Genomic DNA, 13,573 nt, shown 5'->3' with positions numbered 1-13,573 from the left:
GGGAGAGAGAGAAGAAGGGAATGAGGAAAGGAGGGAGAGAAGGAGAGAGAGGAGAAAGAGGAGAAGGAGGAGGAGGAGGAGTATGATTCTGGGAAAATGGCAGAGTAGGTTGCTAAATTCCAAGCTCTCCAGATTTCCCCCACAAATAGAACAAATTTAGGCCTCAGGGCAAAGATAGATGAAAAATCAAGAAGATTTGGGGCAGAACAGGGGTCCTTCTGGTACAGCCCAAGAAGATCTGAAGAAAGACCCTTTCTTCAGGGATTAACCCATGTGATGTCTGGACTAACTCCACAGAAACACCAAGGAGGAGTTCTGGGGAGAGCTGATTTGGCTAGGATCTCAGCAAGAACCACAGAAATTTTCACCTCCTGGACTGTTTGTGGAGTCAGGGGAAACTCAGCTGATTAGGAACCCCACCTCCAGCTGTGCTGCAGTGACATGGAAGGAACCAACATTTGGGGATTGCCGAGGCAGTGGGGCAGAGACACTGCTGACTGCAGGCACTTGCTAGAGGGTGGAGGTCTTGGACTGAGGTTCCAAGTCAGAAGGGAGAGCTCAAGTGAAGCTAGAGGTACCAGCTCCTACCCCCACTATTAGAGGTACTTACAATAATACTTCTTAATAAAAAAAAGAACTGGCAAAGAAAGAACCCCACCATAGAAACATACTATGGGAATAAGGAAGACTGGGGTTCATCTTCAAAAGAGGACACTAGTAAAAAAAGTTTCTTCTACCCCAAAGAATAATGTAAAATGTCTCCCTGTCCAGAGAGAATTTATAGAAAAACTCAAGATCAAGAAGATAGATCAAGAGAAAATATAAGAATAATTAGACTGCCTGAAAGTTGTGAGCAAAAAAAGAACCTTAATACAATAATGCAAGCAATAATCCAAGAAAATTGTACTGGAGTGATAGAACATGAGGGGAAGTAGAAATAGAAAAAAATCCACTGATTACCACCTCAATAAGATTCTTTGTGGAAAACACATATGAATATTATTGCCAAATTACAAAAGCCCCAGATCAAAGAGAAAATTTTGCAAGAAAAAAGAAACAAACTATTCAAATATGCTGGAGCTACAATTAGAATTATACAGGACTTATCAGCAGCTACAATAAAAGTCTACAGGTCCTGGAATCATGTCCACCAGCAATCAAAAGAACTAGGCCTGTAGCCAGAAATATCAGATCCAGCAAAATTATCTATAATTCTGAATGAGAAAAAAAGCAACATTCAACAAATTTGCAGGGTTTTAGGACTTTGTATCAACCAAACCCAAACTTAATAGAAAATTTAATATATAAGAGACAATATCAAAGATCAATTTCAAGGAACTCAGCATGGATAAATTGTTTTCAAGGAACTCAGCATGGATAAATTGTTTATTTTTTTTAAAACATGTTTAAGATTGACAGCAATGATATGGAGCTCAAAAAAAAAAGATTGGGGCAAAGTTAAGGTAAAAATGATGTTATACAAATGAGGTGCAGAAGAATAGACACAGAAGTATTAAAGGGGAAGGAGAGCTCATAGTTCTGAAAACCTACTCACATAGGGAATGGGTTAAATAGGCAACAATATATATGTCATGAAAAGTATAGGACCCTTCAAAATCTATAAAGAAATAAGGGAGGAGGGATTGGGCAGATGGGAAAACAAAGGGTGAGAGAAGAAGACAAGGGAAGGATCCATGGATAGGGGAAGGTTAAGTAATAGCAAGACAAGCTAAGGAGCAGAATTAAAGCAAAGAGTCAGCAGACATAGGAAAGATATGTATATGTGTATGTGGGGTATGTGTGTACGTATGTATGTATGTATCTACATATGCATACATAAATATATCCTTTCTTAACTATTGCCTGATTGGGGGTAGGGAGGATGAAAGTGGGAGGGAAGAATAAAGTTTAAAAAGTACATAGCAGACAACCAAAAAAAATTTACAAGGAAGTAAAGAAAAGATGAAGACAAATATAATTTTTTCTATTAATATATATCTGTATATGTATAAATATAAATATATACTTTCTTAAATTAGTCATTTGTTATTATATATTTTGGATCCTCCCTGATGATCTGCTGAGCACATGATAATGTTCTCTTTTGTTTTGTTTCACTTTGCTTTGTATTCCTTTTCTATTATTCTTTTTTCATATTTTTTTTAAATAAGATAATTTTTTAAAAAGAAAGAAAATATTCATTTACTTTCTTTTTTTGATCTGATTTCTCTTGTGCAACAAGAGAATTGTATAAATATATTTACACATATTGGATTTAACATATATTTTAACATGTTCAACATATATTGAATTGCTTCAAAAAAGAAAGAAAAAAAGACATTTAAAAATAAAAAATAAATAAAATAATTTTTTAAAAAGAAAGAAAAAACACAAATATACAAAGTCAAGCAAAATAAATTTCCTCATTGGCCATGTCCTAAAAGATTCTATATTTTGAGTCAATCTTCTTTCTGCCAGGAGCTTCATCTGTGGTACTCTGGAATTATAGCTTGTCAATACACTGATGAAAGTTCTCATGTCTTTTAAAGTTTTATTAATAATATTTTTTCTTATATAAATTATTTTCTTGACTCTATTCATTTCATTACCCATCACTTCATGCAAATCATAATTTCTTATGGTACAATCATTTTTCCATTACATTCTTATACTATGTTCAACCAAACTCTAATAGATAGGCATTCTCTTAATTGCCAGTATTTTTGCTATTACAAAAAAGACTTTGAGCAGTCTTCTGAAGACAGGGAGAGAAGAAAAAGGTGTATAGGAATAGGATTTAGGGAGTTTTTCTGTGACAAAGTCTTTGGTTGGATGGATGGCAAAAGGTTTATGCTGACGTCCTTGAGGTTCTGGTCTAGAGGCAAAGGGTGGAGTTGTGGTCTAGACCTGGTCTCATGGATGTAGTGTGGACTTTTGGGGTTGAAATGGGTAGGTATCTTACCAGGCTACTTCCTACTTCTATTTCTAGATAAATATGTCCTTGAGGCAACAGTTCTGAGTGGTAACTGAGCAAGTAGCCCAAGCCAGGATGAAGGAAAATGAGATGGATACACAAGTGGCTCATTTCACAGTAGACAATCAGGATATCTCCCTCTGGTCCCGAGGTGAGTCCAGAGGAGTCTTCTCTGTTTTCCTGAATATACATACTTTCCTCATTCTCTCTTTTTTGCTCATTCCTGGATTTGGTCATTTTTCCTAACTAATTTGTATTTATTTGCATTTATTCTTACATATGTACTTTTTTGCTCAGTCAGTTAAGAAGGTATTAAGTACTTACTATATGTCAGGCACTGGATTAGGCATTATATATATAAAGAAAGACAACTAATCTCCCAGTAGAATGTTTTCTTTCTTTCTCTCTCTTTCTTTCTTTCTTTCTTTCTTTCTTTCTTTCTTTCTTTCTTTCTTTCTTTCTTTCTTTCTTTCTTTCTTTCTTTCTTTCTTTCTTTCTCTCTTTCTCTCTTTCTCTCTCTCTCTTTCTTTCTTCTTCTTCTTCTTCTTCTTCTTCTTCTTCTTCTTCTTCTTCTTCTTCTTCTTCTTCTTCTTCTTCTTCTTCTTCTTCTTCTTCTTCTTCTTCTTCTTCCTAGTTGTCTCAGCATGCCAGCTTCTTTAGAGTATGGATGGTTTCATTCTTTGCATTTGTATCCTCAGCAACTAGCCAGAGCCTGACATTCAGCAAATATTAAGTAAATGCTCTTTGACTAAATATGACTAAAAATATTTGGGCCTGATTCTTCCACAGACTTGCTCTCTCTTTTTTTTCTCCCAACAGATCCTCCTCCAAAAAAGGAATCTCCTACAGAACCGAGGACCTTGCCCTCTGTCTACGTGTTTATTATTTTATTGGCACTGGGTCTGGTTGCCTCCCTTCTGGCCACATTCATTCTCTGTAAGTTAATGGCTTTGAATTTCCCAGCTTAAGGGAGGGGGGAAACTTGTTCCTTGCATGCTCACAGATGGAGTTACTCCTCATCTTGATTAAGCTTTGCTCTGTTCTTGGTGGCCACCTTTCTCTAGGCCTTTTTAAAAATTCTATATCTGTATCTCTTCCTATTTCTCTTCCTTCTCCTCCTTCACCTCTTCTTCCTCCTGCTCCTGCTCCTGCTCCTCTTCCTCTTCCTCTTCTTCTTCTTCTTCCTTCATACTCCTTTCCCAGGTTTGCTCTAATCTTCCATTGTTCAGCTATGTCCCACTGCAAAATAGACAATAAGATCCAAAGCTAAAAGGGACATTCAGGACTATCCAGTTCCACTTTTTTTTTTGGAAATGGGGAAACAGAGAATTTAAGTGATTTATCCTTATCTTCTGCTCCAAATTCTCATAATTTTACTTTTCCTTTTTCCTCCAGATTCTTCCCCCAGTCCCTTGCCTCCTCCTTCCTATGACTCTTTTATTAGTTTTGTGTACCTAAATCTTTGATTCCTACCCCATGTTTGTGTGCTTCACCCTATTCTCAAGGTTCCCTAGATTCTCTTCTGATCCTACCTCTCTGTTGGGAGACTGGTCTATGACCCCCCCCAGGTGGTGCTCCTCTTATCAGCCCCAGTTTTAATTGTTCCTTGTATGACTATTGTATAACTACTATATAACTTAGGCTTGGGCCTAAGTGGGTACTATAAAAATAGCACTTTCTGAGGTCAGAGGACATGGATTTGAATCCCCCTTCTGACTTTGGGCAAGTAGTCTCTCTGAGTCTCGCCTTTCCTCATCTGTAGAGCAGAGAGGTTGGAATAGAAGGATTAAGCCTCCAGCTAACCTTACAATTTCTTTCTCTCCAGATCCCCAGTTACTGGGAAGGATAGATGATATCAAGACCTCTGTTCACATGCTCAAAGGTCATGCAGAGAATGCCAGTGTCTTTCTCAGTTCTGAGATCAAGACACTAAGAAACAAATTGAAGGATTCCCATACCCAGATCCAGATGTTAAATTTCAGCATGGGATATTCAAAAGCTCACATGCATATATTAAATGCCATGTTGCAGGAGAACAGTAATCACCTTCGGGAATTAATGAGCAATTGGGAAGAACTTGAAAATTTAAATGCCCAGATTCCAATGCTGAAACAGGATATGAAGAAAACTGGAGAACTAAGTGCTAAGATTGAGCAGCTCAGGAAGGATCTGCAGAACTTGGGTGCATCACTGTCACAGCAGCGTGAGTGAGCGGCGTTCATGTGTGTGGGAGGAGCTGCTCCTAAAGCTTCAACTGTTAAGGAGACTGGGGAGGTTGGGAAGAACCAGCAGAACTCATGCAGGAGTTCCCTGGATAGAGAAAAGTTCCCAAAAAGTGGGGATATAGAATTCTGCCACTGGGGGTTGGAGAAGCCTCTGGGATCCTTCAGAAAAAGAAACCCTGTAGGAAAAAAGAATGGCTTCTGCCCTATGACTTTAAAGCTGAAAGTCATTGGAGAACTTGATGAGTCTTTATCAGCCTCAGTTGTTTTACACCAGATCCAGTTATCAGGTGGATCATGGCTATCTTGCTATCTTGCTATCTACAACAAGAACCAAGTTCTAAAGTACAACATCCCCCTTGTTCTAGTCTCAAGATCTGGGTCCTGCCACTGACTTGCTGTATGAATTTGAGCAAATTCCAGAATCATAAAAACAAAGTCCGGCCCAACTTATACCTGAACAAGATCCCTAATAAGTCTTGAATTTGGAGTCAGAGGACCTGATTTCAAATCTCATTTCAGTCATTTACTCCCTGTGTGACCATGGGCACCAGACCATTTAAACTCTCAGTTTCTTCATAAAATGGAGTTAGACTTGAGGCTCTCTAAAGTCCCTTCTCTATTCCCATGATCTGTAATAAGGGACCTTTTTAGCTCCTAAGGCAGCCCTTTCCACTTTCAGATAGCTTTAAATCTTAAGAGAATTTTCTTTATAGGAAGCCTAAATTTGCCTGTTTTCCATTTCTACCCATTGCTTCTTATTCTACACCCCTAAATCTTTCCCCTCCCTAGAAAAATCTAAGCTTTTTTTCCATGCATCAACCTTTCAAACACAGAAGTCTTGTCTTCTCTTCCCCGGCTTCTTCATTCAACCAGTCCTTAAAAAATATGATCTCAAAGTCTTTCAGCACCCCACTTGCCTTCCTTTCAATACTTTTCAATTTCTCAAAGTTTTCTCTAAAATTGGGTGGTCACAATCAAACATAATACTCTAGATATGGTTTGACCAAGGCAGAATACAGCAGGATAAGTAAATTATACATTGATCTTGGAATCAACAACACGGGCTTGAATCTTGTCCTAGCAAATTGCTAACTTTATGATCCTGGGCAAGCCAAGCCATCACTGGACCTTAGTTTTTTCATCTGTAAGAGCATAATATTAGCTAGCATTTACATGGTGCTTTTATCTTGAGTATCAGCTTCTTATTAGTCATTTTTGTTCTGTCCTTTCCAGATCAAAAATAATTTTCCTTGGCAGAGAAAACAGAAATATAATTAGCTAAACAACTCTATCTTCTCTCTAATTAGTTATCATCACCCCATCCACCAATTACAAGTGGTTGGACCTAAGTTTTCTTTGAGCCTTCTTTTTCTCCAAAACATAGTTAGAAATGCCTCTGCTCATCACTATTTTTGCTGTCCTTAGATTTTCTTGCCAGTTTCAACTCAATCTCAACACGTTCATTCCCTGCTTCCTCCTTCTTGTCATGTATTTTTTCAAATTTAAGTTGATTAATGGTGCATGTACAAAGTTCTCTTTAGATAAACCTGTCATTTCTGCTCCATTAGAGTTGTTCCTCTGCATTTTCAGAATTTCAATTCTGAGAACTCCTTATCCTTCCTTTGCGAATAGAATTTAGATCACAGAATGCTTAACTATGCTTCCTTTGCACTTTTTGGGATGTTTTCTTCCTGTAGTGAACATCAGACTATACTCAATTTTGCTTTTATTCACTATCACAAATTCCAATGCAGAATGGTCATTTCTCCTCAAGATTCCCATCATTCCCCTCCCCCCAATAATTTGATCCTTCTTGTTGAGAATGATATAAAAGGAATAGAAGTTTCTATTACTCATTTCTTCATTGTTTGAAGGATCAAATTGTTAAGGCAGATGGTATGATAATTGAAGTCCCCCACTCATCAGGCTAGCGTGCCAGGTTTGTGATTCTAGAATGTATCATCCATTTCTTTTATCAATCCCAGTGGTCTGTAGAAGACTCCAATGATCAAAGTACTTCTATTCTTGCCACAGCTATCTTCACCTAAATGTCCTGCAACATACTTCCCCATCCCTCCATCTCTCTGGTTTTTTTAAATTCTTGCCTATCCTATTTATTAAATAATAATAATAATAAATTGTATTCTTCCAGACTCATATTCCAGTCATAGGTTTCATTGTACTAAAGTTTAGTGGATAGATGGATCAAATTTGCTTCCTTGCATTAGGTTCTTTATCTGCTTCAATTGTTTTGTTGCCTATTATTTCTGTATTTGAGGTCATGAGTTTTTTCAGTGGTTCTCTTCGTGGATTTTGGCCTCCTGTGAATTACTGAGGGTCCCTCTTACTATTCTTTCCCCCACATTCTACCTTCTATCCAGAGGTTTGTTGAAGCAGTGTTCTCCTTGGACCCTTTTTCTTTTCAGTTTAAAGTCCTTTTGATTAGATCTCAGGAAAAGACATTTTTATTAGTCCTTGTTAGATGCATTTCATCTCTGTCCAAGAGAATGCTCTTCTATATTCTGGACAATGTCCAGAAACCTATATCCCAATCTCAGAAAAAAATCTTTTTAACTAGCTATTTTCAAAATGTCCTTTACCTTTGGGGAAAAAAAGCCTTGCCCTTGATCACCAACAGTAATAAAAGCATCATTTACACTTTAAGGTCAGTCAATAAATATTTATAAGCACCATGTGCCAAACACTGTAGTAGGTACTGAAGATACAAGGAAAGGCAAAAATAATGTCACTGCCTTCAAGGAGCTTCTAATGGGAAGGCAACATGCAAACAATTATGGACTTATATGTAATCTCAGAGGGAAGGCACTGGGAAGCAGCAGGGAGATATGGCAGACTGGGACGAGTACCGAAGGAAACAAGGGAAGCCAGGAGGAAAAGAAGGTTAAGAGGGAGAGCATTCCCATAATGAAGTTGTTGCTAGTACAAAGGTATGGAGATGCAGTGTCTTATGAGAGGAGTAGAAAGAGGGCCAGTGCTGCTTAACTGTAGAGTAGACCTTCATTTTCTAGATTCTTTCTGATGGTATCATTTGTATCTATTGTGAATCACCAAGTTATAGATATCAGATCTGATGAGTCTTGGGAGGTTCTCTGTTACAACTAGGAAACCTGCTCCAGCAAGATAGTAGATCTCTCTTTTTATTGTCAGGTGAGAAAAACGTTGCTTCAGTAGCAAGTCACCAATCACCATTGTCTCTTCTTCCTCTGATCTTGGAGGGATGGTTTTTCACTTTTCAACTTCCATGGCTTTGAGCCACCATTCCTTAGAAGAGGAACAGCAGCTTCTTCCTTCTTTTTTTCCCTCTTAATAGCATTTTTTCCCAATAGCTTCTTCCTTCTAAAGGATTCAGCCCCCTCCTATTTTTTGTTTAGCTCCAAGTGTTTAGTGGTCTTTCTTGGACTTCTACTCTGTTCCTTGTTTTCCCATCCTCCAATCCCCTAATACAGTGCACAATTTCTCTCTGCATTTTCAGATCTTTTTTCTTCTTTATTTTTCCATTGAAACCCCTTCCTTACTTTTATTTATTTTTTTGGCAAGACAATTGTTCTTCATGTTCTTCTAATGTTGGTTCCTGCAGTTTTTCTGCTTCATTTCTTTCTACTTAATTTCAAAGACTTTCTCCTTCCTCAGCTCTAAACTTTCTTTAATTAGATATTTCTTCAAGTCCTTCCCCATGTTCCATTCCAAAAGCCTTTTTTTCCTCTGTTGGACTCAATTTCCCATCTGAGACAGGATTTGAATTTAGGTTCTCCTGATTCCAAGGATAGTACTCTATGCACTGTGTACCATCTAGCTTCCCCTCCTTTATTTTATTTATTTATTGCCTGAGGCAATTGGGTTAAGTGACTTGCCCAGGGTCACACTAGAAAGTGTTACATGTCTGAGGTCAAATTTGAATTTAGGTTCTCCTGACTTCAGGGCTGGTGTTCAATCCACTGTACCACCTACCTGTCCCCCGTCCCTTACTCTTAAACAGAACTTTATTCTCCTTGGTAACTTGGAGAAGCATTCTCTGAGAGGCTTGACTTTATTTTCTAGGAGGGAGACCAGACTGGCTTTGGTGTGGATGAGTAAAAAATACAAATATCACATACCCATTATGGGTCACTGCAAAGTTCATCCTGCTCTCCATAATTTCTGGAAATGCTATCCTCATTCATTCCCCCTTCTCCTTTCCCTCTTTGGGATATGTTGGCAGCCTTGAGAGCACGTCTAGCTCCAAAACTCTTATCTCTCCATTCGCATCTTCTGATTCCACCACATGGTTATGTTCACCACCTCCAATTTCCTTTTTCTGAACTTGTTTTTGACAACTTGTCAACTTCCTAGTTCTCTTCATGTTCTTCTCGCCTTGGTTCTTCTAGTTCTGCTTCACTTCCTTCTACTTAATTTCAAAGCCTTTCTCCTTCCTCAGCTCTAAACTTTCTTCAATTGGAGATTTCTTCAAGTCCTCCATAATATTCCATTCCAAAAGCCTTTTTTTTCCACTGTTGGACTCAGTTTCATCATTTAAAAATAAGATTAGTTTGGAACAATTTGTGTCCATGAAGTTTTTTTTCAATTTTGACAATTGCATTTTAATATAATTGGTATCCTTTGTAACTCAACATATTTTTAATATATTTTAAAACATAAGCCTATGAAGGGCTCTAAAAGTTTGATCAGATTGCCAAAGGGATCTATCACACAAAAATATTAAGAACTTCTGGGCTTGGTGATAACTCAGGAGATTTCCAGTTCTGACATTCTGTGAGTCTACTGGTCTTCTCCTTGCTTCCTGAACCATTCAGTATCATGGCACTAGAATCAGGAGTCCTTGAGAGGTTTTTCCAATACTTCCATGTTGGGACTGTAGGAAAGTTCTGAAGCTTCTTGGGGTCCTGGGGACCTCTTGGACCAGCTTCTATAAGAATAAATTGTTTGAAAGTAGTAAATTCCTCATCTCTAGAGATCTTTAAGGGGAGATGGATGAATTCTTGTTAGGCATATTTCAGTGGTTATTCCTTCCCAGGTATGAGTTGGACTCAGAATTGCCTTTAAGATTCAAAATTTTTAACTCTTTGCAATTTGACATTTTACCTCCATCTTGTTCCACAGGTTATATTCTGGAAATGGCCTCTCAAAACTGGAAATTTTTTGAAGGGAACTTTTACTATTTTTCTACCATGAAAAAGTCTTGGTATAGTGCTGAGCAGTTCTGTACCACTCAAGATTCTCATCTCACCTCAGTGACTTCAGCAAAAGAACAGGTTGGTGACCAAAGAAGGATAATAAAAGATATAAGGTATAAGGGAATATAGTATAAGATATATACTTCTATAAATATAAGGGAGTGAAGTATAAGGAAAACTAGTATTGTATTTAGAGTTAGGAGATTTGAATTTGAGTCCTGACTTGAAAACTCATTAGCTATATGACTTGGGACAATACTTGTAAGTCCATGGACTGTTGTGAGAGAACCACTTTGTAACATTTAAAATTCTATAAGAGAAGGAATTATTATCAGGATGGGAAGTAGTAGGGGAGTAGAAGGGAAAGTGCCCCTTCTATTCACATTAGAAATACAGTCTTTTCTTTATAACCACTTATAGGGACTCTCTTCAGAGGAGAGATCCTTTTGATTCAGGGACAGGGCTGAGAAAAATTCCCAGAGCAAGATAACAGCATTAAGTCCTTAGATGCCACTGACCACAAGAGGCTCTAAGCTTTTAATGTAACATAGGCCAATTTATAAGCCTTGGAGAATGTAATTTTCTGAATTCAATAACACGGGGGCTTACAACAAGTCAACTGTAAACTGCTCCCATTGACTCCTTCCCCCAGTGAATCATTGCCTTGGTCTGCTGCTCGGATTACCTACCTCTCGTCCTAGTAATGGAGATAAGCCACATGAAATGATAAGTGCATGGAAGAGGTGCAAACAAGTGTTACCTGGAGGTCCCCTTTGGAGGAATATACACAGACACACAAATAAAACACAGAATGAGAGCTATATTAGCCCAAGTCCCCAAACTAAGTTAATGGCACCTCTTTTGTCTATCTCATTTTGTAGGAGTTTCTTTATAAGGTGGCCAATGGAGTTCCTTATTGGATTGGCTTGACAAAAATAGGATCTTCTGGCACCTGGCACTGGATTGATGGAACTATATTTATAGAGAGGGACAATGCTCGGTGAGTACAGATTCACATCTGCTCTCTTCCTGGTCCTTTCTCTTTCCATGGCCCCTGGAGGCCAGAATGGAGAAAAACTGAACCCCATCTTTTCCTATCCAGTATACAGGGGCTTTCAGAAGGCAGGGTCCTGGCCTGTGAATCAGAAAAAAAGGGCCTCAAGCCCTCACTGGCTTTGTGATTATTTGCAAAAATGAAGTTTTTGGAATAGATGATGATCCCTTCTTCCTCCAAAGTCTATGCTCAGTGTTCTAGGGTGCCTTTCATTTCTGGCAACCTATGTCTTGTTTGTATATGTGTGTGTATGTGTATAAACATATGTATTTATGTTTAACATGGAGGCTGGGAATTTAGTCTTAGCTCAGGCCTGATTCTGGAATTTGGGAGACTCAGAGCTAAATTTCTTTTGAGTTATCTCCTGATTATTGCTGTGGTCTCAGTGGAAAGGGGCTTTCTAAATAATCCTCAATTAAGGACAAAAATTTGACATCAAGGGACCTAGAATCTGCTGGGATCTAGGCTGTTGCTTACCCATCTTGGACCTGGTTCTGAGACCAAAGGCAAGAAATGGAAAGGTGTATATGATAATAACCTCTTTTTTCATCAGGTTCTGGATAAAGGGAGAACCCAATGACAGTGGTCAAAATGAACGCTGTGTAACTCTAGAGCAAACCTCTCTGATGTCCTGGAATGATGTGACCTGTGACCGAGTGCTCCAGTTCATTTGTAAGAAGGGCCCAAAGTCACCAGTGATTGACTAGTTCCATGGTGGAAGTCCACTTCATTTTCTCAGCTCCCCCCAAACTTACCATAAGGATGATGTTCCTTCCTCCAACATCAACGGGGATTTTTCTCCTTAGATTATTGTTTTAATGTCATACCAAAACATTCTGGGATTTACATATATTACCTGGGACTTACTTTGTTTCACCAAGCTGGGGAGGAGGAAAATAGAGGAAGAGGATGAAGATCAAAGTACATCGAAAGAACTGACTGGGATTGTCTAGAGAAGGACTTGATGTGTCTCTTTGTTGAAATTTCACTATTTTTGACAGTGGCGCTGCCATTCACTAAGCTCCTGTTTCCAAAACCTTGTGATTTTTGGTGATTCTTTTCATCACCTCTCTATGTACAAGAAGTCATTCTGCAGTAACAGTATCAATTTTCCAATATCTCTCCATCTTCACTTTCCTCTCTGTTGTTTGTTACCACCTCTACCGATGAGGTTCAAGTCCTCATTGTTGGCCATCTAGACCCTTACAATAGCCTCCTGAATTTTTTTTTTGCCTCCTTTTATGTCTTATATCTAATCATTATTTATGTCATTGCCCTTGTAATCTTTCTTTGGCATAAATTTGGTCATTTTTACTGCTCTCCTTTGACTAAAGTAGGCACTTAATTAATTCCTATTGAGTTAAAATGAAAACCATTAGTGGTTTGTTATTGCCTCGTGAGTAAACATCAAATGTCTTAGTCTTGCATTCAAGGCTCTCCACAAACTGGTACTGTTATATCTTTAATGTCTTTTCTTATATTGATCTATGTACTTTAAGCATCCAGCCAACTTGGTAAACTCTCTGTCCCCTCATCTGTTCTTTGTTCCTTGTGCCCTTGCTTATATTGCTACCCATGCCTAAAATAACCTGCCTTCACTTCCTTTGCTGAATCAGAGATGACTTATGGGATATGAAAGTTATTTTCAAGTGTTTGAAGGTCTCATATAGAGGAGGAATTAGACTTTTCCTTTGCCTTAGAAAGCCCAACTAAGGGCAATGGTTGTTAGGGGCAAAGAAGAGCGAAGACTTGAGACATTGGAGGAAGTCAAGTTTAAATAAAGTATAGTGCTAAAAAGAGAAAGAAACACAAACATGGCTAGGTATAATATGGAAATTCCTTATAACAAAGAATTTTAAAAGGGAAAGAAAATACTGCAAAATTAATATATCAAAAAAGCCTGACACAGTATTTCATATCCATGTTCTCTCTCTCTCTCTCTTTCTTTCACACACACACACACACACACACACACACACACACACACACACTATACATTCATATATACTGATGCAAATAAATGAGGAGAGGTGCCTTCTGATCTCTCTTTTTTGGATCATTGTAATTTCAAAGCATTTGGTTTCAATTGTGATGTTGTTCTTTCCATTGACATTATTATAGTTCTTGT

General features: G+C 38.1%; 1 protein-coding gene across 1 annotated transcript; it reads left to right on the top strand.

The window, feature by feature from the left end:
- Positions 1–2,439: 2,439 nt before the first annotated feature.
- On the top strand, positions 2,440–12,259 carry CD207 (CD207 molecule). Its single transcript, XM_051964031.1, has 6 exons — positions 2,440–3,125; positions 3,794–3,910; positions 4,800–5,177; positions 10,318–10,469; positions 11,273–11,391; positions 11,999–12,259. Exons 1-6 carry the CDS (start codon positions 3,050–3,052, stop codon positions 12,150–12,152), a joined length of 996 nt encoding a protein of 331 aa, XP_051819991.1. The 5' UTR covers positions 2,440–3,049; the 3' UTR covers positions 12,153–12,259.
- The last annotated feature ends 1,314 nt before the right edge of the window (positions 12,260–13,573 follow it).

Source organism: Antechinus flavipes, chromosome 6 (genome assembly GCF_016432865.1).
Source record: "Antechinus flavipes isolate AdamAnt ecotype Samford, QLD, Australia chromosome 6, AdamAnt_v2, whole genome shotgun sequence".
Lineage (NCBI taxonomy): Eukaryota > Metazoa > Chordata > Mammalia > Dasyuromorphia > Dasyuridae > Antechinus > Antechinus flavipes.
The sequence above is the reverse complement of the archived record's forward strand: the minus strand, read 5'-3'. Positions and strand labels throughout refer to the sequence as shown.